The following is a 19,969-nucleotide window of genomic DNA, read 5'->3' on the forward strand; positions in this document are numbered from 1 at the left end:
GCTTCTCCCAGCTCCTGGGGGTTCTAGGAGTCCCTGTGCTTGTGGCCACATGACTGCATCTCTGCCTCTGTCCCCATGTGGCCTTCTCCTCTGTGTGTGTGCCTCCTCTTCAGTCTCTTACGATGATACCTGTCATTGGATTTGGACCTACCCTATTCTAGGATGATGTCATCTGAAGCTCCTCGAGTTAATTCTATCTGCAAAGATCCTATTTCCCAGTAAGGTCCCATTCACAGGTTGGTGGGGCAGGATCACAGATGTAACTTCCTGGAGACCTCTCATTCCACCCACTCCACTGAATTTCGTTAAGGTCAGGAAGTGATTTGGAATCTACAAGAGAATTATTTTTGCTCATTGGCATTTCTGATCATCAGTGAGGGTATCATTTGAAAGCTCCATTTTGTAAGGTATTTCCATTGCTAGAATACCTGAATTGGAGTATCTAAGTCAAAAGAAGCTAAATAGAAAACATCACTTTAAGCCAATATGAGTCTCTTTCCTGGTCAGTATGAAAAAATGTCAGAAGTACAACTTGTGCCCCGGACATGTTGGTGTGTAGTATACACTTACTGGTTGATGATGTGGTTTGGCTTTGTGTCCCCACCCAAATCTCATGTTTAAATGTAGTCCCCATTGTTGGAAGTGGGACCTGGTGAGAGGTGGTTGGATCATGGGAGTGGTTTCTGATGGTTTAGCAACATTGCCCTAGTACTGTCTCGTGAGAGTTCTCAGGAGATCTGATGGTTTTAAAGTGTAGTACTTCCTCCATTGCTCACTGTTAGTCATGTGCCTTGCTTCCCCTTTGCCTTCTGCCGTGATTGTAAGTTTCCTGAGGCCTCTCCAGCCATGTGGAACTATAAGTCAATTAAGTTTTTTCTCTTTTTTTTCTTTTTCTTCTTCTTCTTTTTTTTTTTTTTGGACCCGGAGTCTCGCTCTGTCACCCAGGCTGGAGTGCAGTGGTGTGATCTCCCCTCACTGCAAGCTCTGCCCCCGGGTTCACGCCATTCTCCTGCCTCAGCCTCCTGAGTAGCTGGGACTACAGGTGCCCACTACCATGCCTGGCTAATTTTTTTGTATTTTTAAAAGAGAAGGGGTTTCACCATGTTAGCAGGATGATCTCAATCTCCTGACCGCGTGATCTGCCCTCCTCAGCTTCCCAAAGTGCTGGGATTACAGGCATGAGCCACCGCGCCTGGCCTAAACCTCTTTTCTTTATAAATTACCCAGTCTCAGGTAGTTCTTTACAGCAGACTGGAAATGGACTAATACAGTTGACTTCTAGGTGTTCTTGGATTTATCTTGGTCTTTGCAGTTTTAAGTATATATGTTTTTTAGTTTATTTCATGTATTTCTAAAATTTCTAGATATTACTAAAGTCTGTTGGTTTCTGCAGCAGGACTGCAATCTTTTTACTACAGTCAACAAAGCATAGCATGACAATCTTGTTTTCACACACGCACCGCTATTTTCAAGGCTGTATTTGCATGTATTTCTGTCTTTTTCCTGGTCTTCAGGGGTCAAGAAATGGTTTTCTTGGGGCAAAGAGCTTTGGTCAGCTTTGCAGACCTCCCAGTCTCAGCTGCAAATACAGACTCTGCTCCTGCACCTTAAAAGTAGTCACATGGTAAGACCGCATCCCTATAGAAAGTCAAAAAATTAGCCAGGCATGGTGGCACACACCTGTGGTCCCCGCTACATGGGAGGCTGAGGTGGGAGGATGGCCTCCTGGGGGAGTTCAAGGCAACAGTGAGCTATGATTGCACCACTGCACTCCAGCCTGGGTGACAGAGTCAAACCTTGTCTCACAAAAAAGAAAAATATGATAAACTCAGGCTCTTTCATTTGGCCTATACACATTTATTGATCACCTGTTGCGTGCCACGTACTGTTCCATGAATGAGGAGTATCAAGAAAGTCAGTGATGGGTGTGGTGACTCACATCTGTAGTCCCATTACTTTGGAAGGCTGAAGTGGGAGGATCACTTGAGCCCAGGAGTTTGAGACCAGCCTGGGCAAAATAGTGAGATGTCGTCTCTACCAAAAATTAAAAAAAAAAGAAAAAAATCAGCCTGGTGTGGGGGTGTGCACCTGTAGCCCCAGCTGCTCAGGAGGCTGAGGTGGGAGCATAGCATGAGCACTGGAGGTCAAGGTTCAGTGCAGTGAGCCAGGATCACGCTGCAGTACTCCAGCCTGGGGGCAACAGATCAAGACCCTGTCTCAAAAAAAAGTAGTTCACTTGCAGTTTATTGAGGGTGCCTTATAGTGCTGTGCAAACCGGCTCAGTACCGAGCTCTCCAAGGCAGGACATATCAGGTACTGCTTGTGCTGTAGACTGAAGGAAGCCTCGAGAAAGGTGTTCTATTCTTGGCCATAGTGGCGTATTCACCACTGTAAACTTTATTTTAACAATTTTTTAATATTTTATTTCATTTATGTACTCCATCTCGCTCTGTCACCCAGGCTGGAGTGCAGTGGCATGATCTCAGCTCACTGCAACCTCTGCCTCTCAGGTTCAGGCAATTCTCCTGCCGCAGCCTCCTGAGTAGCTGAGATTACAAGCACCAGTGACCATGTCCAGCTAATTTTTGTATTTTTAGTAGAGATGGGTTTCACCATGTTGACCAGGCTGGTCTGGAACTCCTGACCTCAAGTGACCTGCGTGCCTCAGCCTCTCAAAGTGCTGGGATTGCAGACATGAGCCTCGGCGTCCAGCCTATATTTTATTATTTTATTTCATTTTATTTATTTTATTTAATTATTTATTTTTTATTTTTTGTTTGACAAGGTCTCACTCTGTCACCCAGGCTGGAGTGTGGTGATGTGATCACCGCTCACTGCAGCCTTGACCGCCTGTGCTCAAGCGATCCTCCTCCCTCAGCCTCCCAAGTAGCTGGGACTACACTTGTGCATCACCACACTCAGCTAATTTTTTTTTTTAAAGGACTAGATTTGCCATATTTCCCAGGCTTATTTTATTTTTTAAATTGACACATAATAATTGTATGTATTCCTGGGGTACCTAGTGATGCTTTGATACAAAGAATGGAGTAATCAGATCAGGGTTAATTAGCGCATATCCATCATTTCAATTATTTACCATTTCTTTGTGTTACAAACATTGAATATCCTGTACGTGTTTGAAACTGTATGACATGTTATTGCTAATTAAAATCACCCTACAAGGCAATAGAACACTGGAACATATTCCTCCTATCTTGTATCCTTTTTTTTTTTTTTTTTTTTTTTTTGAGATGGAGTCTCGCTCTGCCGCCCAGGCTGGAGTGCAGTAGTGCGATCTCAGCTCACTGCAAGCTCTGCCTCCTGGGTTTACACCATTCTCCTTCCTCAGCCTCCCGAGTAGGTGGGACTACAGGCGCCCGCCACCTCGCCCGGCTAGTTTTTGTATTTTTTTTTTTAGTAGAGATGGGATTTCACTGTGTTAGCCAGGATGGTCTCGATCTCCTGACCTTGTGATCCGCCCATCTTGGCCTCCCTAAGTGCTGGGATTACAGGCTTGAGCCACCGCGCCTGTCCTTCTTGTATCCTTTAACAAACCTCTCCCTATCTTTCCCTTCTTCCCTTCCCAGAATCTAGTATCCTCTGTTATTCTTTATCCTTTCAGGAGATTAGCTTTTTATAGCTTTCATGTATGAGTAAGCACAAGTACTGTTTAATGTTCTTTTCCTGGCTTATTTCACCTAACGTAACGTCCTCCAGTTTCATCCGTGTTGCTGCCAATCAGAGGATTTTATTCCTTTTCACGGCTGAATAGTATTCTACTGTGTGTAGATAGCACCTTTTCTTTACTGTCTGCTCATCTGCGGGTGGACACCTAGGCTGATTCCCTATCGTGGCTGTTGTGAATAGTGCTGCGGTAAACATGGGCGTGCCGATGTCTCTCCGATATCATGGCTTCCTTTGCTCTGAACAGATACCTAGTAATGTGATGGCCGGGTCATGTGGGAGTTCCATTTCTAGTTTTTGGAGGAACCTCCATACTCTTCTCTATGGTGGCTCTACTAGTTTACATTCCCACCAACATTGCATGAGAGTTCCCTTTCTAGCCAGGCACGGTGGCTCATGCTGGTAATCCCAGCACTTTGGGAGGCCAAGCTGGGTGGATCACTTGAGCCCAGGACTTCAAGACCAGCCTAGGCAACATGGTGAACCCCCTGCCCCCTCCAAAAAGTACAAAAATTAGCCAGTGTGATGGTGGGCGCCTGTGGTCCCAGCTACTTGGAAGGCCGAGGCAGGTCGATCGCTTGAGCCTGGGAGGCAGAGGTTGCAGTGAGCTGAGATTGCACCGCTGCACTCCAGCCTGGGAGACAGAGCGAGATCCTGTCTTGAAAAAAAAAAAAAAAAGAGTCCCCTTTTCTCCACACCCTCACCAGCATTTGTTATTTTTGTGTGTATGTGTCTTTTTTTTTTTTTTTTTTGAGACGGAGTTTCACTCTTGTCGCCCAGGCTGGAGTGCAATGGCTTGTTCTCAGCTCACTGCAACTTCCACCTTACAGATTCAAGTGATTCTCCTGCTTCAGCCTCCCGAGTAGCTGGAATTACAGACGTGTGCCACCATGCCTGCCTAATTTTTGTATTTTTAGTGGAGATGGGTTTTACCATGTCGGCTAGACTGGTCTCAAATTCCTGACCTTAGGTTATCTACCCACCTTGGCCTCCTAAAGTGCTGGGCTTACAGTGTCTTTTTGGTAATGGCCATCTTAACTGGGTTGAGATGATTGTTACCTCATTGAGGTTTTGATATGCATTTCTCTGGTGATTAGTGACACTTAGCATTTTTTTCATATACCTGTTGGCCTTTTCCATGTCTTCTTTTGAGAAACGTCTGTGAAGACCACTTGTCCATTTTTTAATTGGACTGCTTATCTTTTCGCTGTTGAGACGTTTGAGTTCCATGCTTGGTCACGGTGGTGGATTCACCCCGGTAAACATGAGAGAGCATTTCCATCCAGTGTTTAGTGCACAGTTAAGGAATGGGCTGGTGGCCCCTCTGAATAAGATGCTCAAAGGAGTTGCCTTCTGCCTCAAAGGAGTTGCCTTCTGCCTCTCAAATAGTCTTTATATTCTCTCCAAGGGAGCTTCCCTTACATCGGGCTGCGGCACACGATGCCTTGCCTCTTAGAATCATCTGAGTGTCACGTGCTTTCAGATCGTGACAACTTCAGTGTGCGGGGAAGAGTGCACGTGAAATAAATTATCTTCTGCCTGTGTTAAGCAGAAATAGCTATTGTTACAAAGCAGGGATTTTTTTCCATGCTTACTCCCCACTAAATATACATGTTTGTTTTTCTAACAGGTTTCCTCCATTTTTTGATGACAACCCGTTTGGCATTTATCAGAAAATTCTTGCAGGCAAAATAGATTTCCCCAGACATTTGGATTTCCATGTAAAGTAAGTAAACCGTTTGCCTCGTCATGGGGTGTGTTTATTTTAAAGTGTCTAAAATCACCATGAAAACACGCACTCAGCAGGATACCATATTGTGGTATTACATGTGCTGTGCATAAACTATTTTGGACAGTTATCTTTTCCATAAGAAAAGAAAATATTTTAAGTATTCTACTTTTCACATTTTAATGATTCTTGGCCGTATTTTATTCTTTTGGTGATATGTTATGTTTAAAATGAGCCAATGAATGAGTTTGTCATCGTATTTTATAAGAGAGCAGTTTTGGAATTTGTCAAGAAGGATCCTCCTAGTTCTGTGGCTCGTAGAACTGTTGATGGGTTTAGCAGAGTTTTATCTTTTCTCTCCTGCTTAAGTTATGCTCAACCTGTAAGTCCTTTTTAACATCAGCATTTTCAGTTCTGAGCATGTTGCTTTACGAACATTTACATAGTTGCTGGATATTGGCAACTTTGGATGCACATTTTATTAAGGTTGTTGCAATAGGGAGAAAAGATACTTTGTTAAATATAAGAATGCTTTTGGTTTTCTGGCTGCCTTACCCAATGTGGTCAGCTGGTAGCCATTTTTACTGCAATAAGCACTGATTTCTGTTTGTTTCCCTGTATTTTTCAGATGAGTTAATGGGTGCACCAGCCCCCTGGGCACAAACTAGAGCTGAATGCATCTAGTTGAGAATTAAAGTTTTATTTTCCATGGCCTATTTTCTTGTGAGCCAGTGGAAGTTCAGTTTGGAGAAGACTTATTTCAGGGCGACAGACCAGGTTGTTTTGAATATGCCCCTTATGGGGCCACTGGCTACGTTCAGTTGAGTTTCTTGGTGGCGAATGCACCCCATCCTAACCAGAGGTTCTTAGTCTGAACAGAAGATAAGGTCGTGTTTTATTGGCTTGAGCTTGTGTTGTGTTTGACACACCAGAGGCAGGCTTTAAAAGGCTTCAGCAAGAAAATGAGGCTCTGCTTAAGAATGAATCACTTAGAATGGACACCCTGTCCCTCAAAGACAGGGTAGTGTCAAAGGAAACAGCACCTCAGAAGCCAACTGCTCTGGAAGGAAATGGAAAGGATTGTATAGAACCTCTGTCTCAGGCCCCAAATCCTGTCTGAGTCGAGTGACATTATATCAAGTGGATGGCAAAGCACTTTTATGATTGAGTTTGGCCAGGTGAGGTGCTCATGCCTGTAATCCCAGCACTTCAGGAGGCTGAGGTGGGAGGATTGGTTGGGGCCAGTAGTTTGAGGCCTGCTTGGACAATGTAGTAACACCCCCCATGTCTACAAAAAATTAAAAAATTAGCTGGTCTTGGTAGCCTGTGCCTGTGGTTGCAGCTACTAAAGAGGCTGAGATGGGAGGACTGGTTGAGCCCAGGAAGTCGAGGCTGCAGTCACCTGTGATTGCACTGCTACACTCCAGACTGGGTGAAGGAGTGAGACCCTTTCAAAAAAAAATTTTAAAAATAATTTTATATATATATAGATGTATATGGGGCGGAGGGAGAGGGCGAGAGGTTTCCAATGTCCTGTGGAAACAAACAAACAAAAAAAGGAATTGCAAAAATAGAACACACCAGAAGCATAATCAAAGTCTGGTCTCTTGCCACTTCTCCTTGTTTTTCTCCTAGAGAGTAGGGAACCAGCGGTGACCATCTTGGTCCTGTCTGATCTAACATCCCTCTCTTTATGTAGCTCCCAGCCCCTTCCAGTGTTCCCCACAATGCCCCTGTCTCTTTACATACCCAGTGCGGGTCCACCAAGAGCAGGAACAGTGGTAGTTGAGTAAAACTTCACTTCTTCCCATTTTTTGTTAAATTTTATCAAATTGACTGAGAAGCAAGAGCTCAATGACTCGTATCTTTTTTTTTTTTTTTTTTTTTGGTAGAGATGGGTATGGGGAGGGCCTTGCTTCATTACCCAGGCTGATCTTCAACTCCTTGGCTCAAGTGATCCTCCTGCCTTGTCCTCCCCAAATGTTGGGATTACAAGTGTGAGCCACTGCACCTGGCCTTAGTGACCCATTTTTCTTATGCAAATTGCTGTCTCTGGTTGGCCGTGATGCTAGAACTTTGATTCTCAGCTTTTAAAGTGGTATGTTGCTTCCTGCAGTTTTTAACATTTGACTGGATAAACATTTTGCCTCGACATATGGCACATCAGAATTGACATTCCTTATAGAAATAAATACCATTCAAAAGAAAAGAAAAACACCAAAACAAAGCTCTGGGGCTTGTTACCAATTCAGCAGAGGTATTATCTTCTGGTGTTTTTTTCACAACTGAAAGTATCTGGATCTAAGAGGAGCCAGCTGGTGTCAGGATCACACATAAAGTTTAGAATTTTGGCTATGGTGAATCAAAAGAGTGCTGGCAGACATATCGCCTATCCTGGAGTCAAGGGACACGTCTATAGCTGCGGACACTTGTGGTGTTTCTTTAGAGGGCTTTGCATTTTTAGGGGGCCCCTACTCACCCACATTCTTTGCTTTCTGAACTGCTTTACAAGAATTTGCTTTGGTAGTTTACTTTTTCTTTTGAAGAGAAGGGTGTCTTGCTCTGTCACCCAGGCTGGAGTGCAGTGACACAGTCATAGCTCACTGCAGCCTTGACGTCCTGGGCTCAGGTGATCCTCCCACCTCAGCCTCCTGAGTAGCTGATGCTACAGGCATGCACCACCATGCCTTGCTAATGTTTTGACTTTTTGTAGAGATGTGGGGTCTTACTATGTTATCCACATGAGTCTCAAACTCTTGGTCTCAAGTGATCTTGCCACTTCAGCCTCTTGCGTAGTTGGGGTTACAAGCCACCATTCCCTGTATTTTAGATAAATCTTCATTTTCTTAGATGCCAAACTCAAAAAGAAAAAAAAACAAAAAACAAGGCCATCAAACACTTTGTTTTCTTACATGCCAAACACCAAAAAAAGAAAAAAGAAAAAAAAATGAAGTTTATTAAGGTGATCCCCAGAACATTCTGAAATAAACATGGGGCTTTTCTTCCTGTATAATTTACACCACTGCCTGCCCCATTAGCACACACACTTATAGCTGATTGGACTGGAATTATAAGGAAACAGAAGTTTATTTAAAATCTAAAAGCATAAAAAATCTTTGTTATAATCCCACTCCAGTCAGGTTTAAGTTTAGTATTGCACTAAGGGGGCAGACAGTGGTGTAAACTACATGGGGAAAAAGCCCCACATTGATTTGGGAATGTTTTGGGGGTATGGTGTTTGATGACCTTGGTATTTTTTGGCAAGGGGGAGGATGTCGAAATAATGAAGGAGAAACTCAGTAAGTACTGTAAAGCTAACTTTTCAGTGATGTTTATATTCCCCACCCTGCTCAAAGCTTTTCAGCCTTACAGGATGGATACAAAATCCCAGCCTTAGGTGGGCAGACAGATGGTCTCTGAGTTTTACTTTGAGACAGAGAAGCTGTGAAGTCTGACAAGTATCCCATCGTAATTCAGAAAGCATGGTGGCAGGAAACTGGTTAAATTTCTGATCAGACAGGACTGGCGAGATTCATAGTCTAGATGGTGGAGTCTGAGCCTGGGATGTCACCTGGCTTGTCGGAGACTCCGCAGTCCGTCACAGAACCTGGGAGTAACCCAGTCCAAGTTCGTGCTTCTTTCCCTGGGCTGTAGTTTATGCCAGGAAAGCCTAGATGCTTACACCAGGGTCGTGGGTATTGGATTATTTGGGGGGACTTCAATATATTATTATATCATATTATGTATGTTATATATAATATACTCAGTGTATTGTGTGTGTACACGCAGACACACATGATCATTTCTACTTGCATAAATATGCGTCTTAAAACTCACCTAATCTACTGGAAGTCTTCAACATCATCTCTAACTACCCATCCTAATTGAACCAGCTTGCTGTTTTTCTTTTGTTTTGTTTTGAGACAGAGTCTCACTCTATCACCCAGGCTGGAATGTAGTGGTGCCATCTTAGCTCACTGCAGCTTCACCTCCTGGGTCCAGGTAGTTTTTGTGCGTCAGCCTGCCAAACAGCTGGGACTATAGGCATGTGCCAGCTAAATTTTTTTGTTTTTTAAAATAGAGGTGGGGTTTCACCATGTTGGCCATGCTGGTCTTGACCTCCTGACGTCAAGTGATCCATGCCCGTCGGCCACCCAAACTGTTGGGATTACAGGCGTAAGTCAATGTGCTTGGCCTCCCCACGTGCTGTACTTCTGACATGGTCTGTTATTTAAAAAGGAAGATTACAAGTGAAGAAGCAGACTTAGGAGACTCATCCTAATGTGTGTGCTTATGGGAAAGCCAGCCTTTTACAACAGGAATTCCATCAGTAAGCAGACCCCCAGGGCAGCGTGTGACTGTTGATGCTGGTGAAAGCAGACCCCCAGGGCAGCGTGTGACTGTGGATGCTGGTGAAAGCAGATGTCTTCTATTTTGCAGGGACAGCCTGACAGGCATGTTTACGTTAAGTGTCTGGATCCTCCCTGCAGGCACATATAAATTTCACCCTTTTCTACTCAAAGGGGTAGTTTCTTTACAAACATGTAATCAACACTTTTCCCTTTACTTCAGCCATGCATGGGGCAGCCCAACCTTGCATAAGTTATTTGAGAGCTCATGATAGTATGAAATAAGCACTACAAAGTGTTTTGCCAAAGTGGAAATAGAACTGCCGTCCTCATATCAGGTAGATCTTATATCTGTTGCCATGTTGCATTTGCTGATGTTGATATAAATGATCTGCTTTTTTATTTTTGTCTCCTTTCCCTAAGAGACCTCATTAAGAAACTGCTTGTGGTTGACAGAACAAGGCGATTAGGAAACATGAAGGTCAGTATTTGATCCCATAGGTATTCAGTGGTACCCAATGTGCATGTCTGCCGTCTGACACCCACAATGATGTGTGCAGATATAAACCAAGCCTCAATGGTCTTTAAACTTTACCAAATTTAAAATCTGGTTTTTCATTCATTGTTTTTTAAATTTTACTTGAAACTACCAGGAAAGATCTATCAAATCTGGGTGTCTGGGTGCACAACGTCAAACTGGGTCTACACCGTATCTCCCCTCACCTCTGAGCAAGCTAATAGAGCAATAACAATTTATAAGTTATTATTCATTATTTTGTTTACTTATCTCATTTTTAAACAGCTTTAAGGAGAGTGAATTCACACGCCATGCCATTTACCTCTCTAAAATGTGGTGCAATTCAGTGGCTTTTAGTATACACATAATTATGTAACAGCCACCCCCATGGTTAATCTTAGAACATTTTTATTAGCTCAAAAAAGAAACCCTGCACCCTTCAGCTATCACTGTGCTAGTCTTTCTTCCTCTCTTGCCCTAAGTCAGTGGTCCCCAACCTTTTTGGCACCAGGGACTAGTTTCGTGGAAGACACTTTTTCCATGGAGCATGCAGCCTAGATCCCTTACATGTGCAGTTGACAGTAGGGTGTGTGCACCTATGTGAATCTAATGCCAATGGCTGATCTGACAGGAGGTGGAGCTCAGGTGGTAATACAAATGATGGGGGAGCAGCTGTAAATACAGGTGACGCTTCACTCATTCACCTGCTGTTCACCTTTTACTGTGTGGCCCATTTTGGTTCCTAACAGGGCATGGACTGCTACTGGATCATGGCCCTGGGGTTGGGGACCCCTGGGTTAGGGACCCCTAACCTAAGCAACCACTAATCTACTGACTTTCTCTCTAGGGTTTTATATTCTGGGCTCTGCTAAAAATGGAATTGTACAAAATGTCACCTTTTGTGTCTGGCCTGTTTCACTGAGCATGACATCTTTAAGGTTCATCCATGCTGTAGCCTGTATCAGAGCTTCGTTCCTTTTCCTGGCTGCATAGTATTCCACTGTATGGGTGGACCTTGTTTTGTTTATCCATTCATCCATGGACGGACACCTGGGCTGTTTCCACCTTTGTCTTTTGTGAATAGTTCTGCCATATAGGTGTATATATTTTTACGTATGCAAGCAATGATTTTAGAAGTTGTGCATCAGGTATGATTTCCACAAACTTTTTGTGTGGAAGCAAATACATAATTGACAAAAACTGTTCCATAAATAATATCATACCTTATATGCATGTTTTGGCATCCCTGAACCTGATAGAATTCATGGACTTTTCGTAGGCTGTTTCTAGCTCTGGACAACATTGGAGGGACTTATACATGGAGGGTCTTCCATGTACATCTTGACCCTGTAAATTCCCTTTTGGAGAGACACAGTATACCAGGGTGTGAGGGTTGAACCACTTGGCTCTCTTGGGTTTGTGTTGCACCCTCTGTGTGGTTTGGGAGTCTCTAGTGGCTGCCATAACAACTGACCACAAACTAGGGGCTTACACAACAGGAATTTATGCTCTCACAGTCTCAGTCCTAGAAGCCAGGACTCTGAAATCAAGGTGTCTCAGGCCTCCAGATGCTCTAGGGGAGGATCCTTTCTGCCTTTCCCAGCTCCTGGGGCTCCCTGGGCTTGTGGCATCCCTGGGCTTGTGGCCACATCACTCTAGTCTCTGCTTCTGCCTCCATGTGGTGTTTTCCTCTGTGTCTGTGTCTTCTCTTCTCTCTCTCAGAAGGACACGTGTCATTGGGTTCAGGGCCACCCTAATGCAGGAATATCTCATCTCAAGAGCCTTCCCTTAACTACATTTACAAAGATCCCTTTTTGCATGTAGGGTTCCATTCCCAGGTACTGGGAGTCAGGACATGGGCATATACTTTGGGGGCCTCTGCCCAGTGTGTGATAATGGTGTCTACTTCCTACTAGAGGCTCTAGGGGGGATCCTCCTCTGTGTTTGTGTCTCCTCTTCTGTCCCTTATGAGGATACCTGTCACTGGATTTAGGGCCTACCCTTCTCCAGGATGATGTCATCGCAAGAACCTTAATTTACTTACATCTGCAAAGACCCTATTTCCAAATAAGGTGATATTCACAGGCACTCGGGGGAGAGGACATGCACATCTTTTTGAGAGACATTGTTTACTCTGTAACAGTAGTCAAGCCTCTGTCCTTTACATTATTTGTAGACAGCAACTGATACCTTCAGGTCTCCAAGGAGCCTGTCCAGCCAGGTTGCACAGTGTGGATTCATCTGTACCACGGCTCTTCATAAAAGTGGATGGGTCCTGTATTAATGCCACAGCCATTTAGAAAAGAGCTGGGTCTCTTGCCGGAACTGCAGGGAATCACAGATGACCCATATCTAGAATCTGCTGGGAGTGGTGTAGTGATTGTCATAGGTGCCCTCCTAGGGGAAAGAACAAGTTTCCTCATCAAAGGAATTGGGGAAAAACTCACAAACTGTCAAACTAGGTCTTAAAGTCTAGTTAAAGCTTCCTGATAAGAAGATAAACTGAAAAAGACTCAAGAAAACATTGATTTTATTTTATTTTATTTTTGTAAAGTTAACAAATAAACATGGTTTTATTTATCATGTACAACATGAAGTTTTGAAATATGCACCCATTGTGGAATTGGTCCATTGAGTTCATTAACATATGCATTACCTCACATAATTACCATTTATTTGTGGTGTGAACACTTAAGATCTACTCTGAAAAAAGTTGTTTTTAAGAGATGGGGTTGTGATGTGTTGCTCAGGCTGGTCTCAAACCCCTGAGCTCAAGTGATCTGCCTGCCTCGGCCTCACAAAGTGCTAGGATTACAGGCAAGAGCCACTGCACCCAGCAAGATCTACTCTTCTAGAGATTCTTGAGAGTACATCATTAGTTATAGTCACCGAGCTGTGCAAGTGACTGACTGAACTTGTTCCTCCTGTCTCACTCACTTTTGTCTCTTTTGACCAATGACTTCCCATCTCAGTCCCTTCCCAGCCCCTGGTATCCACCATTCTACTGTCTGCTTCTATGAGTTCAACTTTTTTAGATTTCCCGTATAAGTGAGGTCTGACTGTATTTGTCTATCTGTGTCTGGCTTATTTCTGTCTCTTTCTCTCTCTCTTTTTTTTTTTTTTTCTTTTTTTTTTTTTTTTTTTGTGAGACAGTCTTGCTCGTTTGCCCAGGGTGGCGGACAGTGACGCAGTCTCCGCTCACTGCAACCCCTGCCTCCTAGGTTCAAAGGTTCTCCTGCATCAGCCTCCGGAGTAGCTGGGATTGCACCACACCTGGCTAATTTTTGTATTTTTGGGTGCAGATGGGGTTTCACCATGATGGCCAGGCTCTTCATGAACTCCTGACCTCAAGTGATCTGTCTGCATCAGCCTCCCCCAAAGTGTTGGGATTACAGGTGTGAGTTACCATGCCTGGACCTTATTTCTCTTAATACACTATCCTCCAGGTTGATGCATGTGTTTGAAAATGACCGCATTTCCCTCCTTTTCCTTGCTGAATAGTAGTCCATGGCATATATATCACACATTTTCTTTATCCACTTCCCTCTTGATGGGCATGTAGGTTGATTCTACTACATCTTGGCTGCTTTGACCTTGCTGCAATGAGCAGAGGGTGCAAATGATATACTCATTTGTTTTTTTCTTTGGGTGTATACACAGTACTGGGATTGCTGAAGCTTACTTTCTATTTTTACATTGTCAGGGAAGAAACAGTCTGATTAAAATGGAGGTATATTCCTGTGTAGCCCCTGGTCTATGGGTGCGCTAGAGAGGAATACTTACTCTTTCTCCTGCTCTGACCACCTCTCCATTCTCACCTGCACTGCCATCCTTAGCCTGGGTGTATCACTGCGTTCCCAGGCAGTTGTCATAACTGCTTCTGGCACCGCCCTCAACGCCCCTGACTTTCCCCATTTCTGTAGGAAGAGGGTCTGTCATTCATAGCCTGGGACCCCAGGGCTTTAGCTTGGTGCTCAGAACCTTCCAGGTTCCTCTCATCCTGTGCTTCTCTTCTGATGATTTCCTGGTCTTTCCCATGAACGTTCATGCAGCCAGGATGGATGAACCACCCAGTCACATATGTGTAACCATCATACCTTGTTGTTCTTCTCTCTTCACTTGGCCCCTCTTCATTCGGGGGTCTTCCCTTCTTCTGGAACCACATCCATTTTGTTGAACTCCTTCATCCTCTGTGGACACTGCTGTGCCATTCATGCTTGGAAAATCCCCGGCACATGGGTTCCTTTTTTTCATATTAGCTGGCCTTAAACACACATGTATTTGCACACACACTTTTTATATATAAAATGTAAAATATATAGAGAATTACATACAAATTTATTTATATAATATAAAGTGTGTGTATCTATATATACACATGGCATTTTTATGCATCATATACAAACTAGCATACAAAAAGGTCAAAGGAATAGATTTATCTATACATTATATAAATAGATAATTGCACATATATGTAGATTTATCTGTAAATTATGTATTTATATATTGATATTTGTATATCTCTATAAATATATAGTGTGTATATTACATATAAATAACTATATTTAGAAATATAAATATATAAATCTATATAATACATATATAAGTGTAAATATAGATGTACATATTATATCTATTTATATATGTTTATATATAGTATACAGATATACCTGTATATTTTATATATATATAAAATATAGGTATATAGATATAAAGTGTGAAGCCAGGTGCAGTGGCTCACACCTGTAATCCCAGGACTTTGGAAGGCCAAGGGAGGAGGATTGCTTGATCCCAAGTGTTCCAGACCAGTGCAGGCAACAACAGTGAGACCCCCAACTCTACACAGTATACAAAAATTAGCCAGGCATGGTGGTGCATGCCAGTAATCCCAGCTACTCTCAAGCTGAGGCATGAGAATTACTTGAACCCAGTAGGCATGGGCTGCAGTGAGCCAAGATGGCACCACTGCACTCCAGCCTGGATGACAGAGTAAAACTGCATCTTAGAAAAAAAAAAAAAAAGTAGAGTATAGTAAATAGATAAATCAGGGAGACAGTCATTTATTATCATTACCAACTATTAGGTGCTGCAGATAACATACGTGTTAGACTGTTATACGGCTAGCAGTGCAACAGGAGGGATGCGCTGTCCTGTGGTTACAATGGCCGTGACGTCACTAGGGGATAGGAGTTTTTACGATCATTATAATCTTATGGGAGCACCACTGTATATGTCATCCATTGTTGACTGAAGCATTATTTCGAGACTCATGACTGTAGAAACACACCCACACATACACTAACTTTTTTCTTTTTCTTTTTTTTTTTTTTTTTTTTTGAGACGGAGTCTCGCTCTGTCGCCCAGGCTGGAGTGCAATGGCCGGATCTCAGCTCACTGCAAGCTCCGCTTCCGGGGTTCACGCCATTCTCCTGCCTCAGCCTCCCCAGTAGCTGGGACTACAGGCCTTTTTCTTTTTTTTTTTTTGGAGACAAGGGCTTGCTCTGTCACCCAGGCTGGAGTGCAGTTGTGTGATCACAGCTCATTGCACCCTTGACCTCCTGGACTCAAGTGATCCTCCCACCTCGGCCTCCCGAATAGCTGGGACTACATGCACGCACCACCATGCCTGGCTAATTTTTAATACTTTTTTGTAGAGACCAGGTTTCACGTTGTTACCCAGGTTAGTCTCAAAGTCCTGGGCTCAAGCAGTCCTCTTTGAGGACTCCCAAAGTGCACTCCCAGAGTGCTGGCATATAAATGTGAGCCACTGCTCCCAACCCCCACACACTTTATATCATGCACATACACACACACACACACAGTTTGGATACTTATGTATGTAGAAGTGTGTGTATATATAAATATGTGTATATATTAACATGTGTATGTGTATATGTATATATAGATATATGTGTATAGATTAACGTGTATGCATATAAGTATGTGAATATGTAAATACATGTATATATTGTGTGTATGCATATGTGTGTATATATAAATGTATGTATATAAATGTGTGTATGTATATAAATATGTATATATACAAATGTGTATAAATGTGTATATGTGTGTATGTGTATATATAAATGTGTATATATTAACGTGTGTATGTATATAAATATGTGTATAGATCAGTATATGTGTATATATTAACGTGTATGTGTATAAAAGTATGTATATATCAATGTGTGTGTGTATATATAAGTGTGTGTGTGTGTATATTACTGTGTATGCATGTGAGTACCTACACATCTTTTAGTATCCAAATTAGAATTTTATCTGATGGATAAAATTTATTTTATTTTATTCACAACACTCTTACTTTTATTCACAACATTGCTGAAGGTAAAACTCAACAGCTATTATTTGTTGCCTTGGGAGGGATTTCAGAGGTCGTGATGGCCACAGTGTGAGCCAGCCGATGCCTGGTGCTACCCTTGAGCATGAAGCAGGCCGACTTGAATGCAGGTTGTTAATTGCCAGGTCATGCAATATCGTTCCTAAGATCTCTTAAATTGGACATCCTTAGTTTGAGTTCCCAGTCTTGTTATTTACTTGCTGGTTCCTACTAAGCAAATTAATATCTTTCAGTGAACCCTAGTTTCTATATCTGTAAAATACTGAATAAGTTTGCAAGATGAAAACAGGAGACAAACTGGGAAATTACTGGGTGTCCAATTTCATGTCGAGAGATGGAATCGTATTTATCATTTTCGTCTTTGGTCCGCAATGCCAACGCATTGCACAGGAGCAGAATGACTGGATTTGTTTCTGCAACAAAAAAGGGCAAACAAAACACTAACAGCTTTGCTGGCAGGTTTTCCTAGCAGCTCACCCTCCAGGCACAGTTATCCAAAATGCAGCAAACTTGTTCCATTTGTTTCAATACTAGAATAATGTAGAGATTCTTTGGGGTATTTTTCTTTCCTGCCGTGTCAGAATTCCACACACTGATGACACGTGTTGTTTCTTTTGAAGAACGGGGCAAATGATGTGAAACGCCATCGGTGGTTCCACTCTGTGGACTGGGAAGCTGTTCCGCAGAGAAAACTGAAGGTACAACACATATCAGTGGGTGACTCAGTACGCCCGAGCTCTCCCGTTAACAGGGACTGTCTCTGAATCCTGGGACTTCTTTATTGATGCCTGACATGTAATTAATTTGTCTAAAACCATTCATAAACCAAGTTCCCCACTCTGTGTCTTAGTGATAATTAGCTCCCATAAAGGGGTGAGGACATGCAATGTTTGTCTTTCCATGTCTGGCTTATTTTACTTAATATATGGATCTCAGTTCTATCCATGTTGCTGCAAGTAACAAGATTTCATTATTTTTTTTTATGGTCAAGTAGTACTCTATCCTGTCTGTATGCCACATTTTCTTTCTCTCTCTCTCCCTTCCTTCCTTCCTTCCTTCCTTCCTTCCTTCCTTCCTTCCTTCCTTCCTTCCTTCCTTCCTTCCTTCCTTTCTTCCTTCCCTCCCTCCCTCCCTCCGTCCCTCTCTCTCTCTCTGTCTCCTTCTTTCTTTCTTTTTCTTTCTTTCTCCCTTCCCTCCCTCCCTCCCTCCCTCCCTCCTTCCCTTCCTCCCACCCTTCCTTCCTTCCTTCCTTCCTTCCTTCCTTCCTTCCTTCCTTCCTTCCTTCCTTCCTTCCTTCCTTCCTTCCTTCCTTCCTTCCTTCCTTCCTTCCTTCCTTCCCCTCTTTCTCTTTCTCTTTCTTTTTCTTTTTTCTTTTTTTTAAGAGATGAGGTCTCACTATATTGCCCAGGCTGGTCCAGAACCAAAGTGCAGGGATGACAGGCGGGAGCCACCACACCCAGTCATATATCATATGTTCTTTGTCCGTTCATTCATGGATGGACACTCATCTCAGATTTTGAAGCAGATTTTAGGAGAACTGGCCTGATTCCTGACTAGCTCCCTCCTCTTTAGTGGAAAGTGGTAAACAGGATTACAGAGATAAGCATGTGTCTAGCTCCATGGTAATCATTCAGTGATAGTGGTGTATTATGTGGAGAATATTCTTTGGAACATTTCTGGCCAAACTGCTTATTTTTAAACATCTGGCTTTTTGTCTGGCTTACTCCTATAATTGCAGCACTTTTAGAGGCCAACTCTGGCAGATCGCTTGAACCCAGGAGTTTGAGACTGGCCTGGGCAATATGGTGAAATTCCATCTCTACAAAAAATACAAAAATTAGCCAGGTGTGGTGGCATATGCTTGTATTCCCAGCTACTTGGGAGGCTGAGGCATGAGAATTGCTTGATTCCAGGAGGCGGAGGTTGCAGTGAGCCGAGATTGCACCACTGCCCTGCAGCCTGAGTGGCAGAGCTGGACCCCATGCCAAAAAAACAAAAACAAAAACCCAGCAATCCCAGCGCTTTGGGAGGCCTAGGTGGGCAGATCGTGAGGTTGAGAGATTGAGACCATCCTGGCCAACATGGTGAAACCCTGTCGCTACTGAAAATACAAAAATTAACCGGGCATGGTGGTGCATACTGGTAGTTTCAGCTACTTGAGAGGCTGAGGAAGGAGAATTTGCATGAACCTGGTATGCAGAGGTGGCAGTGAGCTGTGATTATGCCAGTGCACTCCAGCCTAGTGACAGAGTGAGACCTCATCTCAGAAAAAAAAAAAAAAAAAAAAAAAATCTGGCATTTTTATAAGTATGCAATTCTTGTCCATTTGATAAATGAGACTACCTCAGAAATTAAGCAGCATGTTGAAGGTTACACAGCTGCTAAACGGTGTAACTATCACATGTACATAATTATGGGTGTACATGTTGTATTTCAACACATGTATAGAATGTATTAGCCAGGCATGCTGGCTTATGCCTGTAATCTCAGCACTTTGGGATGCCAAGGCAGGTGGATCAGGAGGTCAGGAGCATAAGGCCAGCCTGGCCACAATGGTGAAACCCCATCTCTATTAAAATTAGCTGGGCGTGTCCCAGCTGCTCTGGAGGCTGAGGCAGAGAATTGCTTGAACCCAGGCAGTAGAGGTTGCAGTGAGCCGAGATCGCACCACTGTACTCCAGCCTGGGTGACAGAGCGAGATTCCATCTTTGAAAAAAAAAAAAAGAATGTGTAATTATCAACTTAGGATAATCAGGGTATCCGTCAGCTCAAACATCATTTTTGTGGGTTGGGAATATTGCAAGTCTTCTAGCTATTCTGACATATACAATATATTGTTGTTAACTTTGGCCACCCAACTGTGCTATCAAACACTAGAACTTATTCCTTTTATCTGTTGGAATGTTTGTACCCATTAGCCAATGTTTTTTCATCTCCCCTTCATCACTCACCCACATACCCCTCCCACCCTCTGGTAATCATCATTCTACTGTCAGCCTTCATGAGATCAACTTTTTTAGTTTCCACATGTGAGTGGGAATGTGCTTGTATTTCTCATTCTGCATCTGGCTTGGTTTATTTATTATTTATTTTTTGTTTTCTGGGACAGCATCTCGCTCTGTTGCCGAGGCTGGAGTGCAGTGGCATGATCTTGCTCACTGCAGCATCCTCCTCCTGGGTTCAAGCGATTCTCATGCCTCAGCTTCATGTAGCTGGAATTACAGAGGCCTGGCTAATTTTTGTATTTTTACTAGAGACAGGGTTTCATCATGTTGGCCAGGCTGGTCTCAATCTCCTAACCTCAAGTGATCCACCAGCATGGGTCTCCCAAA

The 19,969-nt window shown here is 43.1% G+C and overlaps 1 protein-coding gene across 4 annotated transcripts in view; it reads left to right on the forward strand.

The window, feature by feature from the left end:
* The window catches only part of LOC139360993 (cAMP-dependent protein kinase catalytic subunit PRKX-like), a 99,629-nt gene that overhangs the window by 68,217 nt on the left and 11,443 nt on the right, over positions 1-19,969 (forward strand). For 2 of the 4 annotated variants that reach the window (XM_071089489.1, XM_071089490.1), the window contains exons 5-7: positions 5,315-5,410; positions 10,186-10,243; positions 17,258-17,335. In XM_071089489.1, coding sequence (XP_070945590.1) covers positions 5,315-5,410; positions 10,186-10,243; positions 17,258-17,335 — 232 coding nt within the window. Of the gene's footprint in view, positions 1-5,314; positions 5,411-10,185; positions 10,244-12,455; positions 12,889-17,257; positions 17,336-19,969 lie in introns of those variants that run through there. The other 2 variants (XM_071089492.1, XM_071089491.1) reach the window with 2 other exon arrangements.

The sequence above is a fragment of the Macaca nemestrina genome, chromosome Y (assembly GCF_043159975.1).
Source record: "Macaca nemestrina isolate mMacNem1 chromosome Y, mMacNem.hap1, whole genome shotgun sequence".
NCBI classification, from domain to species: Eukaryota; Metazoa; Chordata; class Mammalia; order Primates; family Cercopithecidae; genus Macaca; species Macaca nemestrina.